General features: G+C 42.0%; 1 protein-coding gene across 5 annotated transcripts in view; it reads left to right on the forward strand.

Moving 5' to 3' along the window:
* Positions 1-14,001, forward strand: part of VAV3 (vav guanine nucleotide exchange factor 3) — a 158,511-nt gene that overhangs the window by 84,954 nt on the left and 59,556 nt on the right. For all 5 annotated transcript variants that reach the window (XR_014549604.1, XR_014549605.1, XM_083620442.1 and 2 more), the window contains exons 16-17: positions 9,775-9,876; positions 13,025-13,125. Coding sequence is in view for 3 of the 5 variants with exons in the window: in XM_083620442.1 (XP_083476568.1) it covers positions 9,775-9,876; positions 13,025-13,125 (203 nt within the window). In the remaining 2 variants the exon portion in view is untranslated. The remainder of the gene's footprint in view (positions 1-9,774; positions 9,877-13,024; positions 13,126-14,001) is intronic.

Below are 14,001 nucleotides of genomic sequence, written 5' to 3' on the forward strand. Positions count from 1 at the left end.
AAATCTGATGATATGTTAAACCATGTTATCTAGTGCTGTCTGGAGGCTACATACTATATCTAAAGAGTTGAGCAGATTTGGCAACAATCATGCTTCCTGGTTGTATAAGTGCCAGTACATTTGCTGCTGGTTCCCAGGAATTCAAAATGCATTTCTCTACTTTTTGTGTTAATTTAGGCCCAGCCTAAAGCCCAATTGCTTCTCAGTCCAACCCACGGATGGTCCGGGAATCAGTGTGTTTTTACATGAGTAGAATGTGTGCTTTTATTTAAAGTGCATCTCTGGGTTATTTGTTGGGCATAGGAATTTGTTCATCCCCCCCCAAAAAAATATAGTCCGGCCCACCACATGGTCTGAGGGACGGTGGACTGGCCCCCCGGCTGAAAAAGGTGGCTGACCCGTGATTTAGGTCTAAGCTCGCACACTAGCTCAGATTTTGGTGTTAAGACATCAACCGATTTTGTAGGAATATTATTTGGCCCCTGTCCAATTATGTGCATGTACATATTTATTGATTTACTCTCTGAGCTATCTCCAGGGTTCAGGACACGTAACAAGCACTTTGGACTCAGTCTTTTTCTCACACCCCCAAGGAATCAAATTCTTCCAAATGTTGTCTGGTAGTAATGCAAAGAAGTTGCAGTGTCTGGCTAGACAACATCTAGGCAGTGGTGGCCATACTTGTGCAAAATACATTTTGGGGGTGGGGGTGGGGTGGGCTGCAACCAATTTAGTTGGATATTACACTAGTATCCAATTACAGATCTTCAAAGAAGCGAATAAACATTATTATGAGATGCAGAAGCATAATACAATATTATTATTATTATGCTGTGGATGTAGTGTATTTTGATTGCACTAAGGCTTTTGACAAAGTTCCCCATGATATTCTGGAGAAGAAGATGGTAAAATGTGGGCTGGACCAGGTGAGTGTTAGGTGGGTTTGTAGCTGGTTAGTGCTTATTAACGATTCCTTGTCATCCTGGAAAAAAGTGACAAGTGGGGTGTCGCAGGGTTTTATCCCGGGCCCATTGTTGTTCAATTTCTTTAAAAATGACTTTGAAGAAGGTATTGAGGGGCATGCTTATCTAATGTGCAGATGACAACAACCTGGGAGGGGTAACTAATGCTGCAGAAGACAGAATAGGGATTCAATATGACCTTAACAGACAACTGGGCCTAAACTAACAAAATGACAAATGTAAGGTTCTACACTTGGACAGGAAGAACAAAAAAATAGCTGCACAGATAAAAGATGCAGGACACCTGGCTTGTGAAAAGAATCTAGTGGTCTTAGTAGACCACAAACTTAACATGAGTCAACAATGTGGTGCAGCAGCAAAAAAACTAATGCTATTCTAGGCTTAATCAATTGACGTATAGTGTCCTGATCTAGGGAAGTAATAGTCCCACTCTATTCTGCCTTGGCCAGATCACGCCTGGAGTACTATGTCCAGTTCTGAGCATCACAATTTAAGAAAGCTATTGACAAGCTGGAACATGTGCAAGTACCAAGATGATAAAAGGACTAGAAACCAAGCCTTAAGTGAAACGATTGAGGTGAATTGGGTATGCTTAGACTGGTAAAGAGGAGATTGAGAGGAGATATGATAGCCACATTCAAATATCTGAAGGGCTGTCACATGGAAGATGGAGCCAGCTTGCTTTTTCTTGTTCCAGAGGCTAGGACCTGAACCAATGAGTTCAAGTCAGAAGAAAAGAGATTCTAACTAAACATCAGGAAGAGCTTTCTGACAGCAAGAGCTGTTTGATGATGGAACAGATTGAGGTGGTGGACTCTCCTTCCTTGGAGGATTTTAAGCAGAGGTTGTTGGATGCCCATCTGTCATGTATGATCTATTTGATATTCCTGCATTGCAGGGGCTGGACTAGATGCTGTTGGTGTTGGAATCAAGCCCTGTCTTCAGAGGAATTTGGCCACCCTCCAGGTGCCCGGCTTGAATCCTTGTTGACCCCCCCGTCAACGACTCCCGGCAAGACAAGGCGAGGTCTTTATCGGCCGATCCTTCTTCAAACGTGAAAGAAGAACACAGCCACTCCTCCTCCCTCACTCCCTGCCATCCCCAGGGAGGGGAAAGAGACAGACAGAAATGTATTTACATGCCTTTATTTCTGTCTTTCCTCAGTACAGAGAAACATGTCTGTACCCTCTGATACCCAGCTGCAGAGAGAGAATAACTCCACCCATGTACTTCCAGTACAGGGTCATGTGACACTCTGAGCTAACATCCGGTGCTCAGAGCACATAATAGACTGTCCCTGGTTCCCACGGTACAGTCCCATAACATAAACATCCTGTTTGGCTTTCCAGCCATCTGGAGCACTCAGCAGCATTGCTCCTTTTTCGTAACATCCTCCCCCAAAAGAATCAATGCGTGTTGCGGCATGCAAAGCGTGATCCAGAGAAGAAAACAAACAGTTGTTATACACATAACACTCCCCTGTTGTTTCAGTTCCACCCTTGGAACTCCCCGCCACTGGTTTCCCCAGTGTACCTCTCTGGTTGTCTGGTTTCCAAGGAACGAGTGCATCTGCACTCCCTTGGCTAGCAACTCTCTGTTGTGTCTTTGTCTCTGACTTAGACACAGCTCCAACCTGTCCTCGGTTGTTTACAACAGCAACACATGCAACAGCTAAGTTAGCAAACTCTTTTGAGTACCTCTTAGGTGGTTGACCCTTTGTAACTCTCTCAGACCTACGTATGAGGTGCTGATCCTCTCTACTCACTGGTCCAGTCTCAGGACTCTTTGGAGAACCAGTTCCAATAGTAAACAGTGGTTCATCCTTCACCTGTGAAGGTCTATCCATTGTGTGAGATTTCCTCTCAATGACTGTGACAACAGAGCTCTCTGAGCTATCACTGTCGCTCTCAGTACCACTGTACTCTGTGAAATCATCATCATCATCTGAATCGTCCTCTGTGGGAAATGTGTGTGCTATCACTCTCTCCTTTTCAGGAGCACTCTCTAGAAATTTTGTGAGAATCACCTGACCAGATTCAGACAAAATTACTCTGTAGAGACCCTTTTCATATCCCACAAAAATGCCTCTGGCATTCTTTACTCCACCTGGAGCTTCTGTCCTCACATGAGACCCAAAAACCTTGAAATGGGCAACAGAAGGTTTTCTCTGGAACAGTTTCTCAAAAGGAGAACTTCCCAACTCTTTCGAAACCTTTCTCACCCATGCATGACAAAACGACATGAGTGATTCCGCCCAAAACTCATGTGGCAGATGTGAACTAAGCAATTGCGCATTCATCCCCTTTTGCAATTCTCTGTTCACCCGTACACAGACACCCCTGTTCCACGCTTCCGCTGACACAGCAACCTTGTGTCTAATCCCCTTCTTCTGCAGGAACCTCTGGAAATCCTGTAAAAGAAAAATCTGCTTCTCATCTGTCAAAAGACAATCAATGTTAGCATCATGCATATCTTTAACTTTGTCACAAAACTCCTGAAACCTTTCTAAGGCTTCCTGTGGCTTCTTTAACACATAAACCCAGACAAAGTTAGAGAAATGATCCACACACACAAGATAATATCTTGCATTGCCTCTAGATGGTTCTAGAGGACCAATCACATCAGCATACACCCGCTGAAACGCTCTGTCGACCCTGGCCACCTTCTTGGTGCTTGTTTTGGTCACACCTGCAAGAGAAATCACGTTAGACTCAGAATTACATTCCATGTAATCACTTTGCTCAAAGTCCAACAAATACAGTCCACCTTTCTGTCTGGCAGAAAGATATAACTCTCCATCTTTGAAGATCTTGCAGCTCTTATCATCATAGGACAGTTTCAGTCCTTTCTTTGCAATCTGCGAAACACTCAGCAGATTGAACTTCAATTCAGGAACCAAGTAAACATTTTGTATTGTCAAGTTCAGACTCTTAAGATACACAGATCCAACCCCGGTCGCCTCCAGCTTCTGACCGTTGGCTTGTTCCACAGCGAAGCTTTGCTTCTTAAACGTCGAAAAGAGTCCTCTGTGCGGGGACATATGAAAATTACATCCAGTGTCAATTACAAACGAGTTCCCAACATCTGGCGTGGTTCCTTTCGCCATCAAAGCCTTTCCAGGTCTCACCGTAGACTTGGTATGACCTTTGCCTGCTGCCTCAGGCTTTGCTGAGCGGCCCTTCGCTCCTTTCGGCTGGCGTGGCTTCTTGCAGCTCCGCTGAAGATGCCCAGCCTGTCCGCAATTGTAACATCGGACAACGTTCAAAGCTACAGCATCCTCTCCAGTAGCAAGATCAGTGGGGGAATTAGAACTCCGTTCTTCCCTCCCCCTGTCCTTCACCTCCAGTGCAGCAAGCCTGTCGTGTTCATCCTGAACCACGGCACTCAGGGGCACTCCCCCCTTCTTGGCATCCATGCTGAACTCAAGTCTCAGCTCTCCACTCTCGAGCTAGTAAAATCCCAAAAGCTCTTTTTGAGCTGTCTTTCTGCCTCTCAGGCAGGCAATCTCCAAGCTGTTTCAAAGTCAAAACAAACTTTCGCTTTCCCGGCTCTGACTGAGCCAGCCCCAGGTGTCAGTAGTTTTCCACTGCCGACTGTCGTTGCTTAGCAACTGTGCATACTTTTCATCCTTATCTCGCCGCAAGAATTTCTGGTATGCAAGCCTTTCTTTCAGAGCTTGTTTTGCCAAACGCAGCTCTCGTGAACCAGAGAATAAATCATTCTGCATTCACACTTTTAGCCCGATATTCAGCATACCTTTTTGGGGCTCCGTTGCTTGGAAAACACCCCCTCTTGGTGTCCAGCCGTCTGTTCAGCTTCTGGCTGCAATTGCAGACGTTATCTTCTTTCCTTGGTGCAGAGGATGGCACACGATCCATCAACCTCTCACCTCTCATGCTGATTCCCATGGATCAGATAACCAGCAGCGTCTGCTACCATATGTTGGAATCAAGCCCTGTCTTCAGAGGAATTTGGCCACCCTCCAGGTGCCCGGCTTGAATCCTTGTTGACCCCCCCGTCAACGACTCCCGGCAAGACAAGGCGAGGTCTTTATCGGCCGATCCTTCTTCAAACGTGAAAGAAGAACACAGCCACTCCTCCTCCCTCACTCCCTGCCATCCCCAGGGAGGGGAAAGAGACAGACAGAAATGTATTTACATGCCTTTATTTCTGTCTTTCCTCAGTACAGAGAAACATGTCTGTACCCTCTGATACCCAGCTGCAGAGAGAGAATAACTCCACCCATGTACTTCCAGTACAGGGTCATGTGACACTCTGAGCTAACATCCGGTGCTCAGAGCACATAATAGACTGTCCCTGGTTCCCACGGTACAGTCCCATAACATAAACATCCTGTTTGGCTTTCCAGCCATCTGGAGCACTCAGCAGCATTGCTCCTTTTTCGTAACAGTTGGGTCCCTTTCAACTCTACATTTCTATGATTCTATGGTGCCAACCAATTCCCCACCCCACTGGTGGAGAGAATTTGGGGGGAAGGGAAAGGCAGTGACCTTCCCTCTCACTTCTCTTTGCAGATGGAATGGGCTATGTTGAGTTCAGGTTAACAGAAAATTTAGTATAAACTCCAGGAATTAAATGAGAGGCATTTTTTCCTCTTAAGTAAACAGCATATTAAGGATATAGTGAACAGGGGCTTACCAAAAGGTATAAATTAAACAAAATAGTTTATGCTATAACTAAGATGCTAAAAACACATTTATCCTCAAGTTACGTGGTATAACCTGGCGTTTGTCATTTCCTCTATTCTCTTATATCCGCAAGTGGAGTAAGCTTATGCCCCAAGAATTAAACTTCTTGAGTATTAAATATTTTGGCTTTCATTGCAGGAAGTATTGAAATAACGAAACATTTCAGAAGCTCTCCCAGTAGGAAGTACCCAAATAAATTTATGATTTGACACATCTTGCTCTTGTGTTTCATATCACATTATTTTAGTCTCATCAGATGTGACATATAATTTGACTGCATAAACCACTGTGACACAATGCATAATGCCTGGTCAAATATTGAAATGAGCAAAAGAGCTTTCAAGCCCACAGTTAATGCAGCATTATAGTGTTTTGATAAGGATTTTCCTCCTTCCGTTTGTAGGAAAATTGGATTGGAGGGATTTCACTTTCCTATCTGCTTTTTATTCTGTCTTCAGCATTTTCAGTGTCCATCTTCCTTCACGGTGGTGTTGGTAGGACTTGAACATGAAACCTAAGGCGGGGATTGCAAACTTGTGGCCCTCCAGATGTTGTGGACCAGATGTTGTGGGCCACAACTCCTATAATCCCTGACCATGGTCTCATGGGTGTTGGAGCCCAACAACATTTGTCTGTAGTCAGCTCTGGCTAACACAAGGAGCTACGTAGAAGACCCAGCAATGAGACCTCTTATCGGCAATTGGGCAAAGTGGGCTTTGTGCCCACTGGTTTTAGCAAGAAAGGTAGACTGTCATCTGAGAGGCTGTCCTTATATCTCTCTTGCCTTCAGCACACTGAGGTGTGGCTAATTACGTAAAAGTATAAATGAGACATTAAATTTGGATCTAAGGAGCTGAGCAGGTTCAATCACGGAACTCTTGATGTGAATCTATATAATAATGATGATGATTTTATTTGTGCCCTGCCCATCTGACTGGGTTGCCCCAGCCACTTTGGGTAGCTTCCAACAAAATATAAAATCACAGTAAGACATCCAACATCCAAAGTCCTTATATATAATGCAAGTAATTGTGTAGCATTGAATCATAATATTTCCTTAATCCATGGGAAAAGGGTGATTAAATAACATGGAAGTTGTAGGAGAGCTTGTGAATGTTCCCACAAATTGATGGTTTTCAGCTGCATGTGAATGGAGGCTGAAGTATTGACTCACACTGTCTTGTGTGAATCAATATTATCGAGCAAAGACTGTGAAGGGAGATGGGGGCTGTGGAGTGAGATTCAGATTTAAGACTGTGGTTTGGTGAAGGTGGCCTCTGTTACACATTACTTGTTGTTGCTTCTTTTGGGGGCTGCCCTGAACCGTTTGTTGCCATTACTGCCATTTCCAAACCCAGGGACTTGATCCAGTCAAATATAAGCACTCTTTTAAGTTGAATTCAGTGCGTGAAAATCTAAGATCTAACTTTCCCATTGAAATCTGTGGAACTTCAAAGTGCTTTAGGTGTGAGTTTGCAGTGTCTGTTTCCGAAACCCACATTGTGCTTGCATTTCTGCTCTTGAGAAATGAGCCCAGTGAAGCAATTTTCACCGAGGAAGTTTGTATTCTTAACTCCCCAAGTTTTAACTTGCTTCGCTAGCCTGAAGTCGTACAGCCCAGCCATAAGCCTGCCACTTCAGTGAGACCTAATTCAAGAAACAAGTCTTGGAAAGCGGAGTAGAAAATGATACGTTGTTGATGTTTGTCATTGGGTACATTTGCTGTTGCATATTGCATCTTTCTCTTCCATTTTGTGCTGTTAGTTCAGAGCATGCCCAAAGTTGTATAGCTTAGCTGACCAGTAGATCTCTAGATCAGGATGAACCCAAGCTGTCGTCCTCCTCTTCCTCCTCCTCCTCCTCTTCCTCATACGTGGTACCTCAGGTTAAGAACTTAATTTGTTCCAGAGGTCTGTTCTTAACCTGAAACTGTTCTTAACCTGAGGTACCACTTTAGCTAATGGGGCCTCCCGCTGCCGCCGCGCCGCCATGCAATATCTGTTCCCATCCTGAAGCAAAGTTCTGAACCCGAGGTACTATTTCTGGGTTAGCGGAGTCTGTAACCTGAAGTGTCTGTAACCTGAGATACCACTGTATATCCCATGTGGCATCTCTTGTCAATTGTAATATTACAGAATCATGAAAGAATTTCTATGACAAAAAATTCATTGTTTATGCACTCTCCCTCTTACATTTTTCAACAGTGAAGACAAAATGTATATGCCTAATGAGCTTGGGAGAAAATTAGTTTTCTGCATATTACTTTGGTAGTCCTACACTTAATATTTCTACTCACTTGTTAATGTGATAAAGGCGAAACACAAAGCTATAAAATAAATGTTCCACATTGTGACACAAACTACATTTTACTGTGACTTGAAATCAATGTTGGCATTATAAAAATTGCACATGTAGGTCACACACGTAAGGGTAATGTGTTCTATTAGCAGCTGGTGTGTTCATTTCCAATTGCTTATTTAGACAGGTCTGTGTGCAGATGACAATTTGAGCAAATGTAGCTTTTGCTGGAAAATCCATAAAGGAGCAAATGACAAAGTCACTGATACATTTCTTATTTGCATTATTGTCTTGTGCCCCCTGTTTAACCAATAAACTATTGAAATACAAACAGGCAGTGTTGTAGTTAAGAGGAATAAGTGCATTAAAAATAGGCTCATATGACTCCAAGAATGAGCAGCATTTGAGAGATTTACATAAACAACAGCATAAAACAGTTATCATTTGAGTATTTTATAGACACTGCTACAGGATATGGTGGTAAGGTGATGGAAAACAGTGAGCAGGACATTTCCAACACAACACAAACACAACATTTTGACTTGTCTGTATATATTTTTCTCATGTCTTTTTCAATATTAGATATGACTAAATCTGCCTGCAAATGTTTGTTCTTGGCATTGTTTTTACCATAATAGAAACATCATCATAATGAATGTCCTCCAGGCATACTGTATGAGTTTTCTTTCTGATTAATCTCCTCTACTCATTCAGATTCTTTATATGTTTTGCATAAATCTATATTGCTTTGTGCTAATGGCAGTGAAACTTCTAACATTGATTGGCTGAGCTGATAGGAAGCTGGAATGTTCAGAATAACCTGTTCGAGAAACAGATCTATCAGAATAATTCAGTGGGAAGTTATGAGAGTCCAGGGGTGCAATGTGGCTGAAAGGCAATGCAACAGGAACCAGAGAGAAGAGTAGGAGATTTGAAGATGGAGCAGGAAGGGGCTAGTGAGAGTGAGGCCTTTGAAGAACCTTCATAGCGCTTTAAGGTCAGGAAGACTGTGTTTATGGCTCTTGGTGTAATGTTTAGAAATATTTTGCATGTCTTTGTAGCATTTCTGGAAAGGTAGAAATTGGAGCAGTTCTAACCCAGGGCTGAATAGCTTTGTTTACACAACTATGGAAGATTCTGGCAGGACTCAATTTAACTTGGAATCCACCCTTTTCAGAGCTGCTGCACATTTTCTCAAGCTATCCACCACAACCCCCGGGTCTCTTTCCTGGTCAGACACTGCTAGTTCAGACTGTGTTTGCATATATTTGAAGAATATCCGTATCAGTATTGATTGTCATGGGCTAGCTGTACGCAGAGGAATGGTGGGAGGCACCAGCTTCTTCCCCAAGGGAAGAAGGCTCAGAGTCAGGGGGTTGGTGGTGGGGCAACAATGAGTGAGAAGAGGGAGAAGATTGGGAGGTGTCAGAAACTGAAGAGGTAACAGGGTTAATGATCAGGGAGACTCTATGGTGGAGAGAAGTCCAGCAGTAGAAGTGGCAGCAGAAGAGGAGGGAGGCCAAGAGGCAGGCATGAGTTGGGCTGGCCCATTCCTGACATTGATATTGCCCAGAGATGCACCACTTTACACTTGTTTACACTGAACCACATTTGCTGTTTTAATGCCCGGTTTGGAGAGATAGTTTTGAAGCTCCTTGCCAGCCCTTTTTGTTCAGCTTTATCATTGACTATATTTTATTGCTCTAAGCACAGCAACCAAAATATTGGTTTCTGTGCTCTACAAATATTTACAAATATTGAACTAAAAACTGTCTTTTTTCTAGGTCCAACATAAGGCCGCATTATGGAGAAACAAATACTCATAACTTCAAAATGCATACCTTCACTCGTGTAACATCCTGCAAAGTCTGTCAGATGCTTCTGAGGTAAGTGTCAAGGGAGCTGAATAATGATTAGAATTGCACCAAAGTTGGAAAAAAAACTATTGCATTGAATAAATTAATTAAAATTATCCGTCTGGCTAGAACAAGGTCTCCTGTTAAAAACTGATAGGATTTAAAATCCAACTTGCAGAAACTGATAATTCAGTATCAGGATAAATTTGGCTGTAGTGTCTAAAGTGTATGAGTATTTGCAGCTAAATATATAGTTTTGCTGATAGTTAAATCCCATCTGTGCAACTGGTGGCTTGTGGGGTATGTAGAACAATTTTTTTTGTTGCTCATGGAGTTCCTACCGAATTTTTATCAAGCTGAAAAAAAATGTTTGCAAAGAAAAGAAAAAGCTTTCATGTTTATGGGAGTGAATGAAGGAGCGAGGGAGAAATCCCACTATTTAATTTTAATGCTACATCCCTTCTTTCATGCATAATATCTTTGCTATGTCTGAGCTCATAACTGTGAAACCCAGAGTTATTGAAGGCACAAATGTTTATTCTCACTGTCAGCCATAAAGGGCTCGCAGAATGCCTTACATATCAATCAAAACAGAGCAGTCCATGTCCTTGGGATTCTAATATAAAAAAACACAACCTAAAAGGAAAATGTATTAGGCAAGAAGAGGGAAATAAGTGAATTCAGGTACCAGTGCTTAGTTAAAAGTTCTAATGATGAACTGAGATGAAAACAGTTCAAGGAGAGGCAGACCCAGACGTTGCTAGTCTCTTAGCTATGCAGATGGAATGGCCTTGCATCCTTTTTCTTCACATTTCTACTGTAACATGGTGGAATGACTGCTGCCATGTGACAGTTGATAGAAGGAAGAGCCTGGCTTCTCAGCAGAGCTGACAGCATTATTATAGAACCTGGCCCTCCATCTCTGTGGTCTGGAAAATGAAGAGTTCGTTTAGAATAAGGAAGCTGGCAATTTCCTAGTGGTAATTTGAAAGAGTTTTTAAAAAGCTGGTGCTTGGTAAAAATAGCTTCTGTATTTAGAAAAGAAATAAAAATGGTGAAAACAAAAATGGTAGAACTCTTACTAGATATAACCACCAACGGCAATGGGAATCTCCCCATCCAAATTACTAGAGCAGGATATAGTTCCAGCTAAAAGAACAGTAACCTGTAAACTAGAGGAGATGGACTTGCAGCAGAAAATGGTCTTGGGCAATGGTACCTGCTCACCTCTAAACCTTGGTTTATTACCCCTCTTAAGGCTCCCAAACTATTTGAATTCCTTAACTTCTTCGGCTCATAGATATGCTTTTGTAAAGGCAAGATTCAACACCTTCCCATCGAACGTGCTGAGAAATAGATTCTCCAATGGACAGATATCGCTCTTATGTGATTGTAATTGTGGGGCACCGGAATCGTTGCATCACATAATTTTTGATTGTGCACTTCATTCATCGGCCAGGAGCAAGTTTCTTGCTCAGTATCTAAAGGGAATTGCCGATGATACAAATGAAGCCAAACTGAGATATCTACTAAATGATGATGACCCCTTAAGATCACTCATGGTTGCCAGATTCTTGATCAGCGTTCTATCCCTAAAGAAGAGAAACGGACTCCTGTGCGGCTCGGATAATCCCTCCAAACTATGATCTATGTTTTAGGATGTAATTAGGTGATATCACCATTGATGTCTTCTACTAATTTATGAGTAGAGGGCGATGTTCATGTTACAAATTTAGTGTAATGTATGATGTTGGTCTTTTGTTTTATTTTGCTTTGGTGCTTGTCTGTTTTTTGTAAGTTTTGGCGGTTTTAAAATTGGAGTTTTAAGTACATTATGTTGGTATGGGAAACTGTTGTGTGATGGGCCAATGGCCGTAATAAAGTTCAATACAATATAACCACCAATAATCTTTTTTAAAACGAAAAGCAGACCAAATAGGTGAGTATGGTGTGGAAAGGTTCCAAAATGGAACTTTAGTTTTTCTAGCACTGAATCATGTAAAAACTCTGTAGCTGTAATTTTTATCCACTGCATGCCATAATTATTTCTAGTGTGAATTTTCAGACCTAGGTTTGGACCCAAAGAAGTAGCATGTGTCTGGATAACCAGAAACACACACACACACGGTTTTTCTTTTAGTAATTTCTAATACTGAGGAGCCAAGCTGTTGTTAAGTTTAAAAAGTTGCTTGTCTCCTCTGGAATGGCAATAATGAACATTCTGGTTGCTTATTCAATTTTCCTCTGCATGCACATGCAACTTCTTTTGATCCTAACACTCTGTTCCTTTCATTATTTCAGTTTCAAAATGTTTTTTCATGGTGTTCCTGAAGTTAGCATTCTGACAGCTTGCTCATTGTTATGAGCCACAGTCTTTATTTGCAGTCTGTTTTCTCCACAAGTGGTCCAAAGAAATTTCTCTCTTGTAAACTGTACTATGGCCAGAACACAGAGAATATTCTATCAATGAGGTGATTGGAAGGTTAAGTGTCTATGAAAAGATTTTGGCTGGTTAAAGTCAATGGAAATGAAAAACCATCGAGCCTCATTCCTATTCCTTGAACAGTTTGAAGCAACATGTGGCTATTACTAAACACAATTTACTCTTTGTGAAATAAAGAGTGGAACCTCAGCTGGATGGCCCCAAAACCCCGAGAAGCCTTTATTGTTAATGAGCCATAAAGTTATTTTTTCCTTAGATAAGCCATTTCTTCTTTCTTCATCGCCCCTGAAAGATTTATTGCACGTTAAAAAATGTATTTCTATTGTAATGTGTTCTCGGTTATGGAAGGTAATACAGAAATTGTGATGATACAGTGCATTTATGTGAAAGCAAAAATAATAATAATGAATTCCTGTGCCCTGATTTGCATGTCATATTAAACCATAGTCAAAAGCAAACTATGGTTTAATGTGGACCCACAGAGTGTTAGTGCACAGTGCTGAAAACTTCTCCCCCTGCTTCTCCTTCCCTCCTCCTGTTGCTATGCTGCTGGGAAGCAAGGCAGAATCTGGCTTGTTGTGGTATCTGAACCCAGACTTGTTTCCCCCCAGTTCCTGGCCCATGCTGGAGTCTACAGAATACAACTTTCCAAACTGTCTTGCAAATAACATGGGTGTACACAAAAGGTTGAGTTTTTTCTTCTAATTTCCCCCACCGTCTTACTTTGTATTGCAGGGGAACCTTTTGTCAAGGCTATTTATGTTCAAAGTGCGGAGCTGGAGTCCACAAAGAATGTTTGGGAAGGCTAGACAATTGTGGCAGAGCTAATTTGGGTGGTAAGTCATTTTTATTGTTTGGGATAAATTTTTTAATTAGGCCATAAAGCTTGCCAGTTATAATTAAGACTTAATTTTCTTCTAATTTGTGTTCATTGCACTGCAGATATTCTTTTGTAGTGATCTTTTATAAGCATAATTATAATTGCATTTTGAAGTCCTGGAATAAGAGACTCATAGAACTGTAGAGTTGGCAGGGACCATGAGGGCCATCTAGTCCAACCCCCTGCCATGCAGGAACCTTTTGCCCAACGTAGCACTTGAACGCACGACCCTGCGGTTAAGTGTCTCATGCTCTACCTCAGTATGTTGCAACATGAAACAGCAAGGGTGGGATAGCTACAGTCCGGGTGCCTCAGAATTCTGGTGGAGGTCCAGATCCCCCCACACAACTGAGGGCTGTTCAACCTTTTTCCACTGGGAGCCACACGCAACAGTGATTCAGGGGCTGCATGCCATTATATGTAGCTGGAACCAGTGGTGACAGCAATGTGATGACAATATGATTTATGTAATTAACTGTGCATTTTACGTAAGCGATGAAATTTCATCACAGTGGGACGGTAAGACAAATAATGTAGTTTTTGGAAGAAGACAAGCTGCAGCAGAACAGACAGTGCTGCATATAGGGAATGGTGGAACAGAAAATGATGCCTTCTTGCATACCTAGGCTCAAATCAAAATGGGTCCAGACTTCTCCAGCACTGTAGTGAAAGTTAGATTTTCAAAGCTATTGCAATTCAAAACCCCCATCCCTGAAAATAAATATATTTGAGATACTTCCCTGATTAAACTTTCCTGCCTCTTATCAACATGGATATGTTGTCCTAATGTAATATAAAACATTTGACTATAATTATGTAAGGTTCCCTTTGA

Source organism: Podarcis filfolensis (genome assembly GCF_964270895.1).
Source record: "Podarcis filfolensis genome assembly, chromosome: 6".
Taxonomy (NCBI): Eukaryota; Metazoa; Chordata; class Lepidosauria; order Squamata; family Lacertidae; genus Podarcis; species Podarcis filfolensis.